At 38.7% G+C, this 23,709-nt stretch overlaps 1 protein-coding gene and 1 long non-coding RNA gene across 7 annotated transcripts in view; one reads left to right on the forward strand and one right to left on the reverse strand.

The window, feature by feature from the left end:
• nf1a (neurofibromin 1a) overlaps positions 1-15,611 on the forward strand; it is a 135,153-nt gene extending 119,542 nt beyond the window's left edge. For 5 of the 6 annotated variants that reach the window (XM_080888701.1, XM_080888704.1, XM_080888702.1 and 2 more), the window contains 17 exons: positions 322-601; positions 782-996; positions 1,159-1,220; positions 1,308-1,449; positions 1,707-1,808; positions 2,038-2,178; positions 2,843-2,969; positions 3,312-3,443; positions 3,706-3,841; positions 6,439-6,596; positions 6,827-6,949; positions 7,061-7,179; positions 7,265-7,365; positions 8,027-8,169; positions 8,401-8,447; positions 10,833-11,049; positions 12,711-12,987. In XM_080888701.1, the coding sequence (XP_080744827.1) occupies positions 322-601; positions 782-996; positions 1,159-1,220; positions 1,308-1,449; positions 1,707-1,808; positions 2,038-2,178; positions 2,843-2,969; positions 3,312-3,443; positions 3,706-3,841; positions 6,439-6,596; positions 6,827-6,949; positions 7,061-7,179; positions 7,265-7,365; positions 8,027-8,169; positions 8,401-8,447; positions 10,833-11,049; positions 12,711-12,853 (2,388 nt within the window). In that variant the 3' untranslated portion in view covers positions 12,854-12,987. Of the gene's footprint in view, positions 1-321; positions 602-781; positions 997-1,158; positions 1,221-1,307; positions 1,450-1,706; positions 1,809-2,037; positions 2,179-2,842; positions 2,970-3,311; positions 3,444-3,705; positions 3,842-6,438; positions 6,597-6,826; positions 6,950-7,060; positions 7,180-7,264; positions 7,366-8,026; positions 8,170-8,400; positions 8,448-10,832; positions 11,083-12,710 lie in introns of all 6 variants that reach the window. The other variant, XM_080888706.1, reaches the window with a different exon arrangement.
• Positions 15,612-15,763: 152 nt separating this feature from the next.
• Positions 15,764-23,381, reverse strand: LOC308400761. The gene is made up of 3 exons (XR_013972411.1): positions 21,980-23,381; positions 20,567-20,689; positions 15,764-19,198 (listed from the first exon to the last, which is right to left on the reverse strand). It is a non-coding gene; the product is annotated as an uncharacterized lncRNA (long non-coding RNA).
• Between the last annotated feature and the right edge of the window lie 328 nt (positions 23,382-23,709).

A 23,709-nucleotide genomic window follows, 5' to 3' on the forward strand; every position in this document is an offset into this window, starting at 1 on the left:
AATAAGCAACAAAAAACTGCAAAAGGTTATGTGGCTAGCTAACATCTGTATTCATGTGTCCACTGTAGAAAAAACAATGAATAATAATGGTGTTAATTGAAGGACGCAACTGAGGCAACGTTCAGATAATAGCATAAGTGACACCTTGAACTCGGTGACAAAATGCTTAGAAGCAGATGCAGCAAACAATGAGCCGAAGCTTCGGAGAGAATAAGGACTTGATCCTGACCTTTAACCCAAATGAGATGCTAAGACATAACCTAAATTGGGCAGTTCAAGACATGCTAGACATAACGATTCTACACCTATTCTTTGTGGTAGGTCATTGGGCGGATGTGTAAGATCATCGACAAGACGTGTCTGTCCCCAACGCCAACACTGGAGCAGCACCTGATGTGGGATGACATTGCCATCTTGGCTCGCTACATGCTCATGTTGTCCTTCAATAACTCTCTAGATGTGGCAGCCCACTTGCCTTATCTGTTCCATGTGGTAACCCTGCTAGTAGCCACTGGGCCTCTGTCCCTCAGGGCCTCCACTCACGGTTTGGTCATCAACATTATCCACTCCCTCTGCACCTGCTCTCAGCTCAACTTCAGTGGTGAGGAAGTGTTTGTTCATTTATTTTCTTCTTTATTGGTCAGTGAATAATGGGAAGTATCTTCATAAAGCTAGATGCATGAGTTTGCATGGCGTGCAGGCACACAATGGACACACAAAACAAAAAGCGAGTAGGCTACTGTGACCTGAAAAAAGAACCATGTTTTTGTGTTGAATACAGAGGAAACAAAGCAGGTTCTGAGGCTGAGTCTGACTGAGTTCTCCCTGCCCAAGTTCTACCTGCTGTTTGGCATCAGCAAAGTCAAATCAGCCGCTGTGATTGCCTTCCGCTCCAGCTACAGAGACCGCTCATTCTCACCAGGCTCTTATGAGAGGGAGACCTTTGCACTGTCCTCCCTCGAAACCGTCACTGAGGCCTTACTGGAAATCATGGAGGTCAGCTGAGAAAATCAGGATTTTTACATGTTTTTGCTTTTTCTCTGCCTTCCTACTACCCTTATTCGTTTAATAAAAAGTTATTATTATAAAATTGACTGTTTGTCTAATTACTGTATTTAGTTTATTAAATACTGATTGAGTTATGTGTTTTTGGTCCAGGCTTGTATGAGGGACATACCAAGCTGCAAGTGGTTAGACCAGTGGACAGAACTTGCACAAAAGTATGATCTTCTTGTGTTCTATTTCTTTTCATTCAGTTGCATAGATTTTCAGTGTGGAACAGGTATTTATTTGTCTTTGGATTCCAGGTTTGCATTCCAATACAACCCATCTCTTCAGCCCAGAGCACTGGTGGTGTTTGGCTGCATCAGTAAAAGAGTGAGCCATGGCCAGATCAAGCAGATCATTCGAATCCTAAGCAAGGCTAGCCCTCTGCTCAGCATAGACCGGGTGAGGGCCTTGAGTCATTTACCATGCAGTCTGATCCGTGAACAGAACGTGTGTTTCAGTCCTTTACGTGTCTACATAGACGTTTGTAGAGTAAAGCTGCTTCACATACACCTGTGAATTTTACTTCACTGTCTCTTTGACTTCTTTATTCCGTGTATTGTGTACGGTGTAAACGGTAACATTTAACTGAAAAATTATGTTTAACATTTTGTTCTTCTTCCTTCTTTTTATTTCACTCACTCTTCTTTTCGTTTCAGGGTCTAGAGAGCTGTCTGAAGGGGCCAGACAATTACAACAGCCAAGTATTAATAGAGGCCACAGTCATTGCTCTGACTAAGCTACAACCTCTACTCAGCAAGGTATTCAACTAGTATAGATCTACTTTTTGTCACAGTTGGGAAACCTTTCAGAAATTCACAATTCTGTTCAAAATCAAATTGTTTCAAACTGTTTGATCTTTTCCTTTCTTTTCAACTTGGTAACTCTGTACATCATATTGTTATAAAGTAAAACCTTATTGGCTCTTTGTTTATCACTATCCCCTTTGTAATATTAATTAAATTTGTCTTTATTTGTTTAATCTCCCAGGAATCTCCCATGCACAAAGCTCTGTTCTGGGTGGCAATAGCTGTGCTGCAGCTGGATGAAGTCAACCTTTACTCAGCTGGAACGGCCCTGCTGGAGCAGAACCTCCACACTCTGGACACAATGCGTGTTTTCAATGATAAGGTAAAAAGCATTATTTACTGCCTTTTCATTCCTGCAGTTGTATATTGTTTGAATTAAAGACCATCCATCGGGTGACAATCTACTTTTTGCTTTGTATATGTATAATTTAGTTTGTAACAATGCCCAGGAACATTGTTTATGTGAATATGGCTAATAACTTCAGCTCATCCACTGTAGGCACGCTTTTTCATTCATTTCATTTCATTCATTTATTTATTCATTTTCAGGCACAACAAATACCTATATTGAACATAAAATACACAAAACAAAAAACAAAAATTGACTTTGACTTTAGAAAAGTGGGTAGTGGTGATGGTAAGCAACCAGATGACTGCAGTGTTTCTCAGGTTTCCCTCTGTGATCAGGTTATTGAAGTGAACGTAAACACACTCATTTATAAGACAGTCAGAATATCGTCTGGTACTGCACATCACCCATTACTTTTATGTAGAACTTCTCTGACAGGAGCTAAAAAACTGATTGGTCTTTTTTGTATGTTAAATGTCTTCAAGAATCTAATAAAGAGATATTTGATTCAGTATTTAGCACTAGACTTCCATCATGTAGCCAAAAGTAACATCTGTGTGCAGGAAATATATTGTGGCCATACATCGACATGGCCATTGATAAGGAGTCTTTTTTTAACATATAATTTGTCCTGCAGAGTCCAGAAGAAGTATTCATGGAGATCAGGCGTCCTTTAGAATGGCACTGCAAGCAGATGGATCACTTTGTCGGACTCAACTTTAGCGCCAACTTTAACTTTGCACTGGTGGGCCACCTACTCAAAGGTAAACTGGTGTGTCATGATTCTAAACACTTGTTTGTAGATATTTAGTCTGCAAAAACACAGTTAAACAGACACACAAATCTGCTGTCAGTGTGATTTTAGAAATGAAGCTTCAGAATATGTACATAGGAAGTGCTATGTCTAAAAATGGCTGTCTGCATTTAACTACAGTATCTAAGAAAGGAAGTCACACAGCGTGACTGTGAAAAGCAACGCGTTTTATTATGTGTGTGGGTTTGTCCCCCCTCAGCACTATATTTTGTTTTATTGTTTTTGTACACAATGACATTTCCATTGCCGTCTGTCTTTCTGTTTCTCAGCATGTTTTATACATGTCTTTCAGGCTACAGGCACCCATCAGCCACCACAGTCGCAAGGACAGTGAGAATCCTTCACACACTGTTGGCTCTCATCAGCAAGCATCTGAAATGTGACAAGTTTGAGGTCAACACCCAGAGTGTGGCCTATCTGGCTGGTACATAAGATGTTCAGTGTCGTTTTACTGCAATTTTCAGCACTTTCACACATTTGAAATACCTTTCATTTGCTGGATATTTGAGGTCATCATGTGATGAAGTTGAGGAACTTGGGTAGTGTTTGCTAACTCAGATATCAGAGGATCTTAGCATTAATATTGAACCAATGTCTGAGCTGTTAACCCTGCGTAGTTGAAGTGGTTTGGATGTGCCCTTCTAACAGCTATGATATCGTAACTAACATTTTGTTGTTTTGTGTAGCACTACTCACTGTATCTGAGGAGGTCCGAAGTCGCTGCAGCCTCAAACACAGGAAGTCACTGTTAATTTCTGACCTCTCCATGGACCCAGTTCCTATGGACACCTTCTCAAGTCATATGACTGATCCTACGTGCAGGTGAGCTCATTAAAAGACAATAAAAACTAAGGACAACAAACTACGGTGGAAGTTAGTTAAAGAGCATCAGTCTGCTCACTGATGCTTCTGTTTTCAATAGTATTCTACTTGTGCTACACCAAATGTGTGTAGAGATGCTTGGCCTCCTTAAAGCTGATGATGAATAAATAAATAAATACTTTAATAAGACAATTTGAAACAATAGTTTTACTAATAATGTATACATTATTATAAAATGCTGTAAATTGCCTGCTGTGAACCACCTGTATTTTTTGTATTTTTTGTATTATTTTTTAAACTTTTCTTCTGTGCTCTGCACATCTCTGTCAAATCACTACAGTAATTTTAAAGCCAAAAATAAACTTTTACAGACAGGTAAGCCCAAGAAGGCCAGTGACTTCTGAATTCTGTCCCAAATATCACTTGCTATGGCTGGCTATAATTTTAACACACATGCACAGTTCTCTGTGGAGGAATCATTGGCAGAAAGTATTTTTGAACACTGTGTAAAGACAATCATCTTCTTTGCCATCGACTTGGGGAACATGCAATGTTAAAATGAGGGATTCTTGCTTTTCGTATTTTAATGCTTGTTGTTCAGCTGCTGCACTTCATTTGTATTACATTAAAACTATCGTCACCTCTTAATGAGGAAATAAGAGCCTTCCTTCTTCAAACAAGTAGCAAACTTTGTCTGTCTGTGAAATATGCAGAAGTCATTTGTTTAGTTTCTTTTTTTAGCTCTGCTCATACAAAGAAAACAGTTTTCAGTGAATAGATGCCTTCATGGAAACTCCGACATCAGAAAATCACAATTGTCGTTTTCAACTAAAACCAACAATTTGTTTCAACAAAATCAGAATTTTGAGCAGAAAAAAACCTTAAATTTATATTAGTTATATTAATATTGTAAAAGAACCCACCCATCACTTTACTCACACTCTAGATCTTGTTTTAACATATGGCAAAAAAAAAAAACCCTGAACATTTAACAGTGTTTCCTGAAAACCCTCTTTTGTCTGATCATTTCCTGATTTAAATTTACAATAGTTGGTTACACAGCAGTGGGGAGTAGGTTTCTTCACAGTAGATGTCTTTCTGAAAGCGCTGTAACTAAGTTTAAGAATATAATCCACCCACTGTTATCATCTTCAATGCCCTGTACCAACACAGAGCAGAGCAGCTACCTGAACGCTGCTCCAACAGAGGTCGATTATCTTGTTAATAATTTTACCTCCTTACTATCATCATCATTGTTTATTTATATAGCACTTTAAAAACACACAAGGCTGACCAAAGTGCTGAACAATAGATACTATGTATGACACTGGGTACTGTAGCTCCTGTGAAAAATAGTATCTCAAACCAGAAGTACCTGACTCCGTGGTATAATTCTCAAACACGCAGCCTAAAGCAGATAACTCATAAGCTGGAGAGGAAATGGTGTATCACAAATTTAGAGGATCATCATTTATCCTGGAGAAATAGTTTGTTGCTGTATAAGAAAGCCCTCCACAAACCTCGAACATCTTACACACATTGAAGAAAATAAGAACAACCCCAGGTTTCTCTTCAGCACTGTAGCCAGGCTGACAAAAAGTCAGAGCTCTACTGAGCCAACCATCCCTTTAACGTTAACTAGTAATGAATTCATGATTTCACAAATAAAATTTTAACCATTAGAGAGGAAATGACCCATAATCATCTCACAGATGTAACATTATCTCTGTGCTTGTCTTGCTAGACCTCCGTTCGGCGTTCAATGTTGACCATAATATTCTATTAGAAGAATTAGAGTAAGCATTACAGGTACTGCGCTGCAGTGGTTTGTATCATGTCTATCTAATAGACTCCAGTTTGTTGTAAATGGAGAGTCCTCTTCACACACTGAGGTTAATTATGGAGTTCCACAGGGTTCTGTGCTAGGACCAATTCTGTTTACATTACACATGCTTCCCTTAGGCAGTGTCAATTTGATGTTAAAGTGCAATCCAGAATCTAAAATGACTACAAAACTTTTAACTGGTGGTTATACCCCTTTCAGCCAGTGTCCCTAACACGCATTTCAGTTTAGGGCCAGTTAAAATTATTTAAATTTTTTTAATTAAGGCTTAAAAGGTTTGCAGTAACTGATTTGTTAATGTCAGTTAAACACAATGTTAGAGACTTCAGGACAGGTCATATTGCAGGGTACACTAAATCTGAGAAACGGAGTTATGACAGTAGGTTTAACAGCTTATTGACACTTGATTGGATTTTGTTCTCCATTTTATCCATCTACTTTTCGTGTGTGTGTGTGTGTGTGTGTGTGTGTGTGTGTGTGTGTGTGTTGTCGGTGTTGTTTTGTTTGGGGTTCTTTTCTCCCATCATGGCACGGATATGTTTTTTGATTGCGGCATCATTTCATGCTCTATTCCTGTAAGTATTAGTTAGTAGTCCAATGTTTAGTTTCATGACCAAAGATAGAACCACAATTCTGTTTGGTTAGTTATCTGTCATTAGGGACAGTTGTCCACCTTCCTCCATTGTGGAATTTCTAGGTTAAAAATGAGTTTGTAACCTACTTGCTAACAATTGTTCTGTTACTGTCCTCTCAGAACTTTGAATGAGACTCAGCCGTGGACATCACCTCAGGTTTCAGAGCGCTACCTTTCAGCTCATTATCCAACAATGGGCCAGATTAGCCCTCGAACACGCAAGTCGATGAGCCTCGACATGGGTCAGCCTTCACAGGCCAACACCAAGAAGCTCTTGGGTATGTCCAATCCCTCAGTTTTTGTTACATCTGTCAGTCTTTCCTTAGAAGGACCCCCCGAATATCTGTGTTAAATCGCCACATTTCAAGTCTTCTGTGTGTGTGTGTGTGTGTGTGTGTGTGTGTGTGTGTGTGTGTGTGTGTGTGTGTGTGTGTGTGTGTGTGTGTGTGTGTGTGTGTGTGTGTGTGTGTGTGTGTGTGTGTGTGTGTGTGTGTGTGTTGTTGGCTAGGCACCCGGAAGAGCTTTGATCATCTCATATCAGACTCCAAAGCACCAAAGAGACCAGAAATGGAGTCAGGCATGACTACCCCTCCAAAGATGAGGCGTGTAGCAGAGAACGACTATGAGATAGGTGAGAGTATAGCACAAGGTATTGATCCTAGCACATCCTTCTATGTTTGATATGATTCTGAAGTTTGTTCAAGGACATATTCTATGTGATACCTGATTGTTGTAATTACAGAGACACAGAGAATTGGAAACTCTCACCTTCGCAAGGTGTCTGTATCAGAGTCCAATGTTCTGCTGGACGAGGAGGTGCTTACCGACCCAAAGATCCAGGCTCTGCTGCTCACTGTGCTGGTGAGGAAACACACCATACAGCTTACTTTATATGCTGTTACCTTTCAGTTCATGTTCACTTTTCACTCTTGTTGTTGTTTTTCAGGCCACCCAGGTCAAATACACCACTGATGACTTTGACCAGCGGATTCTGTATGAGTATTTAGCTGAAGCTAGTGTTGTCTTCCCAAAGGTTTTTCCAGTTGTGTAAGTAATGAACATGTCTAGTCCTGGTTATCTTGAGGTTTACTTTTTTTGTTTGTTTGTTTGACCTGAAAAATGTGACCTTTGAATTTTTCAGATATTTTTTGAGTATAAAGGTAAAGTCTTCATGGTTATAACTGGGACCCAATATAAGCAGACAGGATCAAATGGCTGCTGCCAGTCTTCTGTTTTTGTTCAGATTAGGTGAAATTATCCTGGGATATTTTTGGACAATGGTTGATTTTCTGTAGTGGTAGGTCAGGCTTCATTTTGCTCTTAGATAGGGAAGCTTTCCAATCCAATACTTTGCCAATCCACCCCCAGACTCATTAAAGAGCCATTGTTCCATATAGGATGCAGCTTGCTCAGTCTTTTATCTGAATGGTTATCAGCGCCTTCTAACCAATATTTTCAGTTAAAATGTTGGTTTTAACAAATATATCCTACATCAGAACAGACGAACTCTGCTATAGGTGTTCGCTTCACTAAGATTTTATAATGCTGGAAGTTATTTCTCATTTTTACACTCTTTGTGGTAATTGTCAGTGAAAATGTACCTCGATACTTTCAATTAGCAGTAAAACCCTTGAGCTTTTTAAAAGGCTAACTTGTATAACCGCATAACCATGTGCCCCAATATTGTTTTCTCTGTTCACCCTCTCAGCCACAATCTACTGGACTCCAAGATCAACACTGTGCTATCCATGTGCCAGGATATCAATCTCCTGAACCCTGTCCACGGCATTGTCCAGAGTGTGGTGTACCATGAGGAGTCACCCCCCCAGTACCAACCTTCCTATTTACAAAGTAAATTGATTTACAAGCTCTACATGCCAGCCTTCCTAGTTTTGCACTTAGTTATGTCACCTGATGCTGACAGGTACTGAAAATGGATAGAAGCTTGTAGATATTTATTCACTGAGTTGTCTTCCCCCGTTCTTAGAAGCTAAAGAAAAAAGAAGACAATTGGACGTCTTTAACTTTATGAAGATGTTTCACTACTTTCATTCCCTTCTCTTCCTTTCTCTCAATTCACAGGCTTTGGCTTTAATGGACTTTGGAGGTTTGCTGGACCCTTCTCTAAGGTACAAATAACATTTTCCTCTTGTCAATTAGTTATTTTCACTTGGGCCGCTTCAGCTGCCTTGCAGTAGAATTTCAGCTTACTAAGGAAGTACACAGCAGATCTACAACCAGGTTGTCAATTGGTGTGTTGAAATATGAAGCATCAACTCTTGGAAGCACATACATAAATACCAAAAAGTAGCAGAGAGGCTGAAAATGATCTGTGGTCTGCTTTCATGTTGATATTGGATTATGCCGCTTCGGAAAACTAGCAAAACCCAAAACTCAATAATACAGACTCCTGAATTGCATTGACAATGCTGACTAAATGACTAATTGACTGAATATTAATTTATTTTCTTATGTTTTTTAATTTTATTTTTAAACGTTGCCCATTTTGATATATTGATATTGAATGGTTCAGCATGGAATCCTAATGTTTACACTTCTACTTTTTTCTGAGGGTGACTGGAATGTTTTTTTTAGTTTTGACATACCAGTTTAAGATCCTGGGAGAACATATGCTTACAAAACTTAAGTTTATACAGAAAGATGTTCAGGGGCCGTATGAATGCTCTATTTCTATCTAACAGACTCTATCACTCAAAAACACACACAGAAAGTGTTTTATTGTCCTTCTCCATCAATTTCTTCCATATTTACTGCATAACATTTTTGAAATGTTTCAGTCGGGTTTCAGGGCCCACAACAGAATCTGCCCTGCTAAAAGTATACAATGATGTGCTCCTGTCAGTTTACTCTGGGGACTGTACCATCCTCCTCCTCAACCTGCACTTTAGTGCTGGTATCAGCTGCAGAGAACTACACTGGTTCAGTTCAGTTTTATTTTGCTATACAGGACCAATCACAACAACAGTTGCCTCAGGGCGCTTTACCTCATACCTGAAAAATTAAACTTTCTCTGTCATCATTGGAAATTATTCTTCAACAGCAACACTTTGCTGTGTACCTCAGGTTCCATCTTATCACTTGTGTAGAAAGAGCATAGAAAAAAGTGCTTGTGCAAATGGGTGTAAATGAGTTGTTTAAAGCGATATATAAGAACCAGTCCATAGTTCAATTTAAATGAACTAAACACATCAGGTGTGAAAGCACCTTTAAACTCAGAGGGGACCGGACGTTTGTTGTGGTTGGTCAAATCTGCTCTCTCAATTAAGTCTTTTAAAACTAGACTTAAAGCTTATTTTTAGTCATCGGTATTTGAGTTTATCCGAGTCTTTCTGCTCATCGCATCTCCTGTGCCTTTTTTGGGGCATGACTGTGTATGTTTTGCACCCCCAAATATCACTAGTTTCTTATTTATTTCTGTGTTCTCTTGTTTTTTTTCCCCATTCTTCTTTTAATACAGCACTTAAGTTTAAAGAACTCTATGCAGTCCTGTATACGTGTACTGTTACTCCTTCCAAAAGAATTCAGAGTGTGAGTAGCAGCCAGGTGCTGCTAATAAAATGCACTTGATAAACCAATCATCAGAAAGTGTCAGCACCTTTAGAAATCCAGTTTTGGCATTATTATTTATTAGTGGAAAGACTCAAACAGTTGCCAATCTTAACTCAAACCATGCAATGGTTTGCACTTAATGAAACTGCAAAATACCTAAAGGCAGGCTACAGAGGCCTCAGGTAGCATGTTAAATGTTTATGACAGTACAAGTAAAGAAAGACTCCAGTGTGGCTTGGTTTGGAGGGATTTCCAGAAGAAAGCCGTTTGTCTCTAAAATGAACATTGCAGCACTGATTAGGTTTGTAAAGATACATCAGAGCAAACCACAAGACTTCTGGAACCATTTTCTTTGAATAAACAAGAACAAATTGGAGATGTTTGTCATTAATTACAGCATCTGGCCACCTTGTTGACCATCAACTCCTCTGTATATTCTAGAGTCAAGGGGCCAACTGTCTGACAGTTAAAACTTGATAAAAACTGGGTCATATCACAAAAATATTCTTCAGCACACCAGGAAATCTGCAACAGAAAGGTTGAAGAAAGAGAATTAGTTGTTGTTGAAAGCCCAGAGTCCAGCAAGTATTCAAAATAAAAAGTGTCTATGGGAGGTAATCAAATGTCTAAATTAAGAAAACCTCTCATGCGCACAGCAGTTTTGTCAACACCACCAACAGTTTGTTTTCATGACGCAATTAGTAAAGCAATGTTAAATAATTTTAATTATAACCAGTGAAACAGAGCATGTTACCATCCCATCTGAAAAATCCACCCGATAAAGTGTTGACACGGGCCAGATTCTTATGCTCTTTCGGCATTTGGTTGCAGTTGTTATGCAGACGACATTGGGTTTCACTGACTGAGGACGAACCTCGTCTGTGCTGCTGTTAGACCTTGTTACCTGACTCTGATGTTGCTCATTGTGTTTGTTGTTTGTGCAGCAAACCCAGATTCCAGACTACGCTGAGCTGATTGTCAAGTTCTTGGAGGCATTGATTGACAGCTACCTGCCAGCAGCTGACGAGGAACGAGGGGAGGAGCAACTGAGGACACCTACTTCCCCCTACCCTCCTACCAGCCAGAGCCAGCTTAGCATCACTGCCAACCTCAACCTGTCAAACTCGATGACCTCACTGGCCACTTCACAGCACTCACCAGGTGTCCATCTCTCTCTACAACAAAAAGCATACAGTCACTCTAACTCTCTGTATTAAAGCTTCCTGTTTTTTCACCTCGTCTACATGTTTTACTTCATCATCTAGTGAAATCAAATCAAAATGTTCTCATCCAAGTCACAGTCCAGAGAGAAAGCTGGTCACATTCTTGTCCTACGTTACCTCCTTTTGTTTGAAAAGAAATTTCTTGTAAAGGGTTAAATATTTACCAGGAAATTTTCATCAATCATCTCGAGGGGGTTAGATGCTGAGAATTATTTTTTTGGACTAGAATTACTGCTTGCACAAAGAGAAGACTTTGAGACATGCGTAGTGTTACCTCATGTCAGTCGTCTGTCTGTGTCTTGTGTTACAGACAGTAAAACCAAAAAAGTTAATCTGTTAGTGATTAATCATCAAAGAAGATTCACAGAAACATAAAGAGAACGGTTCATGTTACTTGAAGTTGCTCTAAAAACATCTTTCTAAAGGAAAGTAGTCAGTGATGGGAGAGGTGATGTTTTAGATGTTCTGACTTGCACGACATGATCACTCCTGCGATCAAAGAGATCTCAATAAAGTCTCTGACGCAGTACTCACGTCTACCAAACCTTCCACTACACTGGCAGCCCTGATGAAGTGTGGTTAAAAAATACTAAATTTGCATTGTTTCCCTTTTCACCTTTATCTCTAGAACCAGGCTACAGTAACATCAGCAGCTCGTCTATTTAAGAATAGACGAGCTGCTGCAAATTCATAATAAGCGGGCGGTTCCGTCTTCTGCATGCTCAACCCAGGAAGCACCCTTAGCTTAAATAAGCACCCGCTGTGAGGTATGGTTTATAGCTATTTCCACAACAGGTCTGCCTTGGGCCTTGTGTTGTGTGCAGGATGTAACAAAGAACATCTTTCGACACTGTCCTGACCTGATTCTTCAACAGTTTGTTATGAGGTTGAAGGATATAATATAGACATTTTAAGACTACTAGGAAATTAACAGTGAGTGGCAGTTTACTTTATTTGTACAATAAATACATGTCACATATAAAAACAAAAATTCTGTTAAAATGCAACGCAGTATAGAAAGGAAAAGAAACTCAAAGAGCTTATTTGATGTCTGTTTAATTAGACAAACAATATTACAAACAAGCTAAGAGATGTTTCTAGAAAAAAACACATTTACAAACTCTGCAAGTCTACCTAACCAAAAGAATTACCACTCTCAAACTGTTAGCATCCATCCATAAATCCATGTATTGTAGCAGTCATAAGGCACAGGCTAAATAGAGAGACAGTCGTTTTCATTGACAATTTGCATCAACCTAAGATGCAAATTGGACTGGGAGGGAGCCGAAATACCAGAGATAAAGTCCACACACTGAGACGACATGCAAGCTCCACACAGAAAGGGCCCCTGGATGTAGATGCAGGACCGTCTTGCTGTGAGGCGACAGTGCTAACCGCTGCACCACGTCTTCTTCGCAGTACCTTTCATTCATCAGACTTGTAAATGTTTTAATTAGATAATTTCCCAAGATTAGAAACATGTGGTTGGTCTCAATAACAATATAATCTAAAGAGATTTTAAGAAAAATGAAATGGTCGAGAAAACAATCCCAGACGAAGGGAATGCCTTTAAAGCCTGTCATCCCTGTGTTCCTCCAGGTGTAGATAAGGAGAATGTCCAGTTGTCCCCCAGCTCAGCTTTGTCCAGTGGAGGTCGTACTCGCCATGGTTCAGCCAGTCAGGTCCAGAAGCAGCGCAGTGCTGGCAGCTTCAAGAGACCCAGCATCAAGAAGATTGTCTGATCGACCAGAGAAGACAGCTGCCCCGTCACACATATACTTTCTTTCTCCCCCTCTCCACCTGTCCCAGGCCTGCCAGGCCTCATGCTGCACTCCACATTTACTCTTTAGTTCCTCCTTCACGGTTGTTGCTTTGGCAGAACAGGTGATCGTGTGTTTCGTAACAAGGAGGAATATTAGCAAGGGCAAACTTGAATTCTGCTGCTTGATTTTTATTTATTTTATAATTTTTTTATCATTATAATTGTTTTCTTTCTTTCTTTTTTTTTCTCAAATCTTTAAATTTAGAGAGTACATGGTGTCAGACAGGCTCCTTCTCTTCATAGGGACAGTGTTTGGAAACACTTTAACTGTCCTGCAGTGAGGGAAGCCACACTTTAAGTGGAAAACACTGAAGGGAAAACCGTGTGAATGGATTTGGATGTCGACTGTGATGTGTCTCAGTTGGCACAGTCCAAACAGGAAGTCTCTGACTTCAGGCAAGTCCCTTGGCCTTCCTCCAGACTAAATATTCCAGTGTCAGTGAGATGGACCAAACGACAACAGTAAATAGGTGATTGGGTGTGTCTGCGAGAAAAGACCTCTTCTCTGGACATCTCAGCTCCCCTCTCCCAGTACTGTACATATGTTACATAGATTATGTATAACTAGTCCTTAGTTCTAATTTAGATGTGGATGTTTTCTCCATGGTGTGCCTTTGTCAGGGTTTTTCAATGTGTACAATTTGTAAAGTAAAATTAAAATCTTGCTGGGGACAAAGACCAGGTACTAATCTTGGAGGCGAGCCATCCATATCTTCACAAGTTCACCAAGCTATGTCACGACAGGCCTCCAATGATCATCAAATATACAATCATCAATATACCCTGCTGCCTGAAAATATTTATCTTGTACAAGTAGATCATAGTACACGATTCATCTATTTACTTTCCATAAACTGTCTTTCAACATGAAGATTGCAAAACACTAGAGAAAATGCATCTGTAAATAGCTGCGAGCTTTCGGGTTTGTTTGGTTTTTCTGTCCTCGTGTTTTTTGTTGATATTTTATTATGAACTGTATTTTTTTTAGCAGCATAGCATTAAATTTGTTTACACATGGACCATGAAAATTGAGTAATAGGCAATAATCCTCAACTCTCAAACTTTGTCAACCTCTACCTTTTTTTTTTTCCTTCACACAAACCGGAAGAACACATTACTGTCAGCTTGGTGCAATATGTGGCCAACTTCTGAGTTACTTGTTCAAATAGAGATTTAACTCATAGTGGACAGCGTGGTGTCTAGGTGTGTTTCATCTCGGCAGTCTGAGCTGGATCCTTGAAAGGAAAGTCCAACCAGTAAGCAGCTTCGTCTGTTAGAGGAGTTGACTGTGCTCTTCTGTTTTTAAATCTGACTAAAGTCACCACTGTTCCCTTCTGTACGAAAGTGAAAATCAAAAAACTCGTCACTGTCATGCAGCCAGAGTCTTGCCTTCTACTTGGCTCATAAACGAGCCGTAGCTCACGTCCTGAGCCTCTGCCGTTTTGAGCTTTCAGTGATCTTTGCTGTGCAATCATCATTTTCATAACAAAATTATTTACTCACAGAAACTCATTACCTTTATTATTCAGGATGATTTTCAAAATAAATGTATTTTATTGACACTTTGTTTTATCAGCAAACATTACCAGTATTGAAATAATAATATTCGTGTTTACTTTTCATGTTCTTATAAACATTGATTTTGAAAATAAGCCTAAAACAGACTTTTTTTTTTTAAAATTGTGATTATAGCCATCAGCTGCTTTATCCCCAGATGTCTTTGCTAAGATGGAGTATTAAGTAATCGTCCATCTGCCCGGCCCTTAAAACCATGTCTGAATCCCATCTACTGGACAGAAACTGGTTCTGAATTATGTCAACAGTGTCAGAAGCACCTGTTTCCAAGATGTAGGTGTCATGTTATCTTTATATACGCCTGATAGCTCACAGCAGTACCAAAAAGTGTAAAATTAGACAATTTTCTACAAAATTACCCAAAACAATAGGTCACAGAGCAGAACAAAGCACTAAGACTGTGACTTATGGTTCATTTCTATAGCTCCTTTGACCTTTTCTGAGAACAAAATGTTTGATCAAAGAGGGTGACAAAGTGACTGACTATAGTGGCAACTGACAGTGCTGGACATTTACTTTATATGTAGCTGCCCACAAAAAAGATCAGGTATTCAGAAAGAAATGGGCATCATACCCCGCTCCATTTGGTATGGTTTTCTAGCATTACTGAAAAATGGTGAAATAAAATGTGGTTTCGGTTTCAGTCCTTTAAAGTAATTCCAGAGCTCCCAGTCCGCATGATCATAGAGATGACAGGTCTTCACTTGCAGAGACTGAGCAGATTCTTTGGGGGAAGTACGTGGTAGTAAATGCTTTTCATCTGTGTGGCTTTAGAACGGTCTACATAACAAGAATTGTGTTTCAGCTCATTTACTACATATCACGGGAACTGTGCATCACTGCTGACTGTTTTCAAAGCATGCTGTTGTGTTTTAGATGCTGTACTGCAGTTCTAACTTTCAGGGCAGCCTGCATGTGGTAATAGAAAGTGAGATAACAAAACAAATCTGCAGTACAACCCAACACGTCTCTACGTGCAATGGTGTCAAAGTATAAGAAACCGGAATGGTTTACTTTTACACTCACACTGTTCCACTCACTACATATGTTGGTCACAATACTCCAAAAATTGTTCACAATTAAAATTAAATCATTAAAAATTATTGGCTCTTTCATTATTGGGTTTTTTAAACTGCCAGTCATTGCTATCGTTATTGTCTTTCCATTATTATTATTACTCTTCACAATAACAATAAACCTCTGACAACACGAGCAGTCACGACGGTCAGTATAGATTACTTAACCTGCCTTGCAGGCTGATCTGGATGTTGGAACCTGTAGCTGTTTTGAGAAAATGACTTGCTTTGGAAGTGATCACAAAATTTGTAGTGACACTGTGTCCTGGACCTGTGCAGTTAGTCAAAACACTTTAATCTATGCATAAAAAGAGTTGAGTATTGTTGAACAACTATGAATTTATTTTAAACATATTTTTTAAAGATTAATGTCATTTGTTGATACATCTGTGAATCGGTCGCAACAGATTTCTTTCCTTGTCTTGTAGTGGTCTGACAGGATGTTATTTTCTACTGTGCATGTAGCTCTTTCAGTCAGTATATCATGAGATTTGTCATAAAGGAGATAGAGAAATCCTTTAATGAAGGATGTTTAGTTAAATAAATGAACACATGAAACGTGACTTCTTATGTTGGCCTCCATGAGGCCATCGCTAACAGATTTTCTTGTATAAAATCAAAGAGTCAAATTCAAACAAGAAATATGTATTGCTGAAGTCCTAACATAGTTTTAAAGTACCAGAAATGAATAAATGCCCAAAGAGTCCCATTGATGTACAATCTGAAAGGGCCTGGAGGAAAAAAACATTTCTGAATGTTCCAGTGGGCTTCAGTCTTGCAGCTTTCTGGTCAGAGTGCTGAAAATGCAGGTGACTCTGGACACTTGACAGTTCTTCTATGTCAACTTCAGGCTACACAATTTGTCCATCTGAAATACTCATTCTGTCAGAATAGATGGTAATAGAGACCAAAATGTTTTGCCTTAGTTTGACAGAGACGTATAATTGGATCCATCAATATTGCTTCCTGACGAATCGTAGCATGGTGCCTTTCATGATTTGTGAGATGTCATTAGGATGGATTTAAAAGGAAGTGGCTGCTGGGAACAAGAAAAGTGTTGTCTGACCCTAGCTCCCTCATCCACTTTTCTCATTTCCAGTGTGTAAATCCTCTCCTATAGTCTTAGCCCCTTACACCCAAAACATGAGTGGTGGCGGCGCAAATGCAAGGAGAAATGAGTCACCACAGCACCTGTCTACAATGAACATGAACGTCAGTGTTTATAAAAAAAAAAATTCACACTGACGTGATGAGAATGTATGGATGCAATTTTTTATACACTGGATGTGTATAGTTAAATCACGCCATCATTCATCTGAGAACTGCAACTTTCATGCAGAGATGGATTTCCAGGTCACAGGCAGATGTGAAACTAGAGACTGTCAAAGATGGGCTGTTAGTGCACTCTGTATTACTGTTGGTTGTAGAAGTTGTATTATGAGGTAAAAAATAAGGTAACCATTCTGTCAGATTGATTGTCATCCAATGTGAATTTAATAATGGGAATTTAAAAAAGAAACAAAACAAAAAAAAACATCAAATGTGATGTCATGTAATATTTTGTCTCTAATCCTGGCATTAGAAAGTGTTGGTGGTATGACTCACAGCTGTATAACTGCTAAAAAAAAGCCCTTCCTATCATTTGAAGCATCTCCAGACCTCGAAGCTACTGATGATACTGAACAGATACCACGAGTGTGATGTGTTAAAATCTTATTTGACATCAGATTTTCCCAAATATTTTCTAGAGCCACACTGCAGTCACTGAGATTATGTAACTAGGCCTCCTCTAAGATCAAAATGCAGCATCAAGTTTTCTCTCTTCTTTTTCTTTTGACCCTTCAATTTGTTAAAACTCAATGAGAAACTTATGAGATGTGGATCATACAGTCACTGATGCTGTTAAGGGACATATTTCTTTAGAGTTCAGTGTCAGAATTGCATTGAAACATCTCACGAGTAAGTCTGCTCACCACTCCTCACAAGTGAACTGTTGTTAAAGATATACTACAGAACTATGTCCACAGCCATCCGGTCAAAGAATCAGCTACTATACCTTTAACCAAACACAATCAGGAAACATCTGAAGGTCAGCTGTATTTGAGGAACAAGGCAACGGGTTTCCATTATTTCCAGGTTTTAGTTTGACTTGTGTGAATGAAACTATTAAAAATATATATCCATAACCTCTGACACAAGTGGTTAACTTGCACTAATTTAAAAATGGTCATGGGTTTGTAAAGATGAAAAACCTCAAAATGCGGCATGTTTTATTTGATGTTATGCAAAATTCAATGTCTGTAGAGTATTAGCCGGAGTTTTGTTTTTAATGCAGTATGTGTGGAATTGTAAATACTTTGTGTACAATTTGAGATGGTATATTTACTATACTGTACATATGTGTGACATTGTATCATTTTGTTTTTGTAAAACAGTTAGTTTCTGTATAATAATAAACAAATTTAACTACTCCAGTGTTAGTAATAAAATGGTTTACTCTTCAAAATTATGAATTTGTGTGACATTTTTAGTAAATACATCTTAGCAACAATGTAAAATTAAGTTTCTAAAAGAAAGTGCTCGTAGGTCTGTTTCAGGTGAATATCTCATATCTTCATACTATCTTCTGCAGCGTAGGTCCACCTACAAGGGTGGAGTCAAAGTTCCTACAAACATACACTAAATGATGTAGACAGTGGACTACAGGCAATCTATAAATGACATGAAGATTGTTGTTCAGATTTAACTGAGTTGTGACACCAAAATCTTTGGTATGAAACATATACCTTTTTTCTTTTGTGAATTACACTTGGTCATTATAAATAAAGACACCGGAGAATATATATATATTACTTATTTTATCTTCATCGTCAAAGTAATTCAGTTATGTTTTTCCATATATCCACTGGCACAGACAATAAGACGATATTATTAGCCAATTCAATCTATTTTTTATAAATTGTAAAAAAAAATAATAATAAAAAAAAATCAGAGCATAATTTTGTTTCTTTTACAGTTCTGTTTCCAAATTTGTAATTTAATATTTTAATACTTCTGGTCTTCACTATAAATTTGGTACCTAAAACAGATTACTAATTTATGCCTGTCTGCTATAAACCAGCATACAACTGATTTCTTGTGTTTGTGAAGTTACATTTCATTAATTGCAAAACCAAAAGTAAAATAAGTCAGTTGGTTAAAATATAAACTCGCATTCCAGTTTTAACCACAAAAGCTGGTTTGCTCTGAACCACATACAGTTTTAGAATGACCAGCATGGAGGAAGCCAGAGCCAACGAGGCGCAAAGAGATCCAACGGCAAACTGCTGAGAAAGGCTCCAGCTGACCAGAGGCATCTACTACAAAGCAGGATTTTGGCTGGTCCAGGCAACTTCAGGGTTAACCCTGGGACGACCCACACCTCTGGAGCAATCATTTCTTAAGCCCTCAGATGAAGTAAGCCAGGTCAGCCAGCTATTGCTGTCCTCCTCCATCCTGTGTGATGATTGATGGGTCCATGTTGTTGTCCCCACTAGCTCTGTGGAGGATATGGGGGTCCCCTCTCCTTGTGTTTCTTCACTCTGGTAATCAAGATGAGCTAGATCTTCTCATGCCTGTGGAGCAATTACGAGCTTCATGTGAAAATATTGAAATTTGCCAAAGCTGCCAGTTTCACACCCTTTAACAAAAACTCATAGTTTTTAACCTCCTAAGACCTGAACTCTTCCACGGCATGCATTTTTCATTTCTCTTTGATATTTGGGCATATTGGGAACCAGTGAATGTAAAAACAAAGAATTACCAGATTTTTTTTACCTGATTTTTGTTTCTAAGAAAAATGAGAGCCACATATGAGGATATTCGTTTAAAATTTCGATAGAACAGTAGCAGTATAATGTCCTTGTAAGTGGATATCAGGCCCTTGTAGAGCAAAATTGAGTATTTTGGTCTATATAACCCAAAATGGGATGTCCACATATGTGGATGCCAGGTCTTAAGAGGTTAATGTAACCCAAGACCAACTGTTCCCACTAGGTGGCGCTTTGACCATTGTCAAATATGGCAGATGAAATGTGTTCAGGGTCAAAGCCTGATCACATATGAAAAATTTGGTCCAGACTGGATAATGCATGTGTGGGTGACAGCATATTAAAATTCCATAGCGAATGATCAAAATTCGCTGTGGTGCCACGGCCACCGCCTTTGAAGAAAACGCAAAAGCTCTGCAGTTTCTGTAGTTTAGACTGACCAAATATGAAGTTGAGCCGATAAAATCCCTAGGAGTTTGCAAAAGTACAACAAAATTTGCAAAATCAAAAGTTTTAACCAAAAATATCGCAGTTTTATGAGTTTTTGAGCATGTTAAAAAGACCATTTTGGGGGAAAATAATAGTAATAATAAACGGAGCAATTACAATGGGGCCTATCTGACTTCACGTACATGATTTAATACAGGGTTTAAGTTTAAACTTCAAAATCACTTCATTACATTTTCTTCTTTTCTGTGTTATTCTTAAAATAGAAAATCTATTTCCCATTTGAACATTCACTATGGATATAACTCAAGTTTCAGTTAAAGTAATTATACTTCAGTTAGATTTGTCTTTAGCATGTTCTCACATGACCATTCATTTGAACATAATCCCTTTTTAAGTGAAACACGGGAATATTTTCTTCACTTCCTCTTTAAAACTCTGGCCATTTCTCAATATGCGTATTTGTATGTACTTGAGTTGTGATACGTCATCAGTCGCAGACCAAGTAGTGTTCCAAGTACGCTCAAAATGCCCGGATGTGTTCTCGCTCCTCCCATTCTATCGAGCGTGCAGCCAAATATCCCAGAATGCATTTCGTCCAAAACTCAAATGGCGGAGGAGGGCGGGTAAAGAGTTTGAAATATTACTGTTTCTGTGACACAAAATAAACTTTTAAGAGATTTTCATGCGATGATGTAGGTGTGTAAATTACACAGCCAAACTCACCAGCTTGATACCTGACGGTAGTGATGGTCAAATGACGCTTTCTGAAGCACTGAAGCTTGTGTTGAAAAACGGTTCATTACTCGAAGCTTTTCAACACAGTCCTCTCTGGTGACATCTGGTGGCCTAAAATATGAAGAGCAGCGTGAATCCACAAAATAAAACCAACTGCTTCATTATGATTGCCCACTCTACTGAGTGGAATTCTGTCTGATATTGGGCCGCCGTTGTGTTGCTTTGAACGTGTATTTTTTGGTGGTTAAAAAAATGTGTTTTATTTGTTTAATAAATAGTTTTGACCAGTAAACTCTCCTTGTTAAGCACCATGGTGTGGTCTTTCTTTGCTTGTGACTTCTTGATGTTGGTAAATACAATAATTGAAAAATACCACGTTACATATAATATATACATATAATAATGTACAACACATTATGGAGTATGCTTCTGCTGTGAGGTCCTGCCTCCATGCAGGTATGCAATTAATCGCTAGAATCAGAATCAGAATCGTCTTTATTGGCCAAGTATATGTGCAGACACATACAAGGAATTTGGTTCCGGTAGATGGTGGCTCTCAAGCACAGCAATGTACATCACACACACACACACACACACACACACACACACACACACACACACACACACACACACACACACACACACACACACACACACACACGTGTCTATATATACATTACACATGCGTACACATACATGCACAAAGCTGTGTAAACCAACTATAAATAACTAATCTAAACTTATATACATAAAATACAGAAATTAAATGAGGTGGAATGAATACTACAGAATGTACATAAGGTGCAGTTGCAGTCTGGCAGTGGACGGGTGTATTTATAAATAATATTATATTAGGGAAATTTCCCCAGACATATTTTTGACCTGGGGGTAGAATTGATTGTGAAATGGAAAAGGAAAATGCTTATGAACTTGCAAATTAAAAACATGATGCATTTAAGGTAACCCTTTCTCATTTTTATTTAAGAAGAGAATTTGTTCTAGTGTGCGATGACTGAACCTGTTCCTTTTTGTGGAGATAATTTCTCCTGCCTTAAGGAAAATCCCTTCACATGGCACAGAGGAGGCTGGAGTGCAGAGAAACTGGTAGAGATGCAGTTATACAGTCTACCTGGGCCCCACAAACTATCAGCTAAAGAGAATAAATAAATTCAATTGCTGCACATTTGGCAGACTAACATTTTCAGATTAATTAAACAATAAAATATATAGTTTTACAACATTACATGTAAAGAGTCAAGTGGAAGTTTTTCTAAAGTTATTTAATGATATTTATATTATGGAAGCAGATTTTTGACATTTTACCTTTTTCCCGTTTTCAGATATAATAAACACGCACAAAACAAAAAGCAAACGGCCAGAACACAAAGCTGGAAAACCCACCTGATCGACAAAAATCAACTCAAAATTCTCCCACACAACAGAACCTCCTTTATTCCTTGCTGGCTCCAAATCTCTCAGTGGAATGATCAGTGGTTCGCTGGTTTGGCAGGCTAGATGAAACAATGGCGTGTTGCTGCCATCTACTGTTCACTACTTCCCAAGTTTTCTTCTAGATAAGCGAGCTAGCCACACGCTCAGTCTCAGGTCTCTATATTCTCTAACAGGTTAGCACTGCATAAGTAATGTAACAGCTTTCCTTTTAAAAATATTGAAAACAGTTTTTCCAGTTGATCAAAGTCTCTGAACAGCTTTTTCCTTTGATGAACATGCTGCTGCATTACATCGAGGTGTCTCTAGAGTCAGGTCAGGTCTGGTTCTGCTCCTTAAATGCTAAAAAACCTGCAGCTGAATCACTGTATATATGATGCAGTATCGTGCCTTTGGTCCTCAACCCACCAGAGAGCCCATAAAACTGATCTGATATACACAAGCTTTTTTTAAAACTCTGTTTTCAGTATGTACACACTACAAGCCACTCTGCTACTTACATGACCTTTGACCCATCTGTATAAACTTGTAAATAGCCAATCCAAAGGTGTTCCATCCTAGAGTAGGTTATTTTTACGATATCTACTGAGTTCTTTTTCCTGTTCTTGTTGAGTATGGACCTAGAATCAGCCATGATGGTATACCTGACCAACAGACAGGAGAACACACATCCATGTTGAAGGAAACGGTTTCCAGGGCCTAATCCGTGGATCGACTTCCTTCGAGGCGTGGACGTCTATCAGCAGAGAATGTACCTTCACCTATCAGCAGAGAATGTCCCTTAGTCTGTAACACAGTCAAATATATTCTCAAGTAATATTCAAGCATGCCATTCAGCGCGTTAGTACGAGCTCGGGAGCAGCTTGGGAGAACAAGAAAACAGAGACTGCTTCAGGTTGTCTTCCCAAATTGACTCAACTTTATTCACAAGTACAACAGTTTATATAGAGGGTAAAATTCATGAGACAGCAGATTATCAGTTTAAACCAGTACAGACCAAGATAAGGGAGCGTCTTCCTGCCCTTGGGTGAAGAAGCATCCTTTGTGTAGTTTATTAGTTCAGCTACAATTGTGATTATCTCAGCGACATATTTTCAAGGCACAAAACAAAGAGTTCTTTCATTAGTGAAATCTGAAACAAACCATTTGGCCTTCAACAGGCGTCTAAAAGATTAAGAAACTAATGTAGCTGAGGGAGTGATCTCTGTGGTATTTCAACCTTGTACCAGCCTGTGATTCTCACACATCAATTCTTGGGTCAAAGAGAAAAATAACTAAAACAAAGGGGCCTTATTGAATGACAGAGTTTTCCTGTATAATGTCACTATAAAACAATATCCAGAAAATGCTACCATGGTACTAAAATACCTAACACATGTCAACAAAGCCAATTTTTTCATGTGATGGATTTCAACTCCTCATTAAAGTTGATTTTGACTTTCTTTGCTGATCCCAAGAATTCCCAGTGCTAGCCCAGTTTTAACCAGAACTATTACATTTTGTCCTTTTCTTTTTATTAAATACTTCAGCCCAAGCCTATATTTTCTCATTTTCAAAGGCATTTCACACATTTCTATTAAAAGGACAATATTGGAGTGGTGCAGAGTTTTCGACCAAATTATATCCAGCTTCTTGATCAATTTGAACTGCTTGACTCTCTCAAGGTCCTTTCCGTAGACTTG

The sequence above is a fragment of the Rhamphochromis sp. 'chilingali' genome (genome assembly GCF_963969265.1).
Source record: "Rhamphochromis sp. 'chilingali' genome assembly, chromosome: 8".
In the NCBI taxonomy this organism is placed as follows: domain Eukaryota; kingdom Metazoa; phylum Chordata; class Actinopteri; order Cichliformes; family Cichlidae; genus Rhamphochromis; species Rhamphochromis sp. 'chilingali'.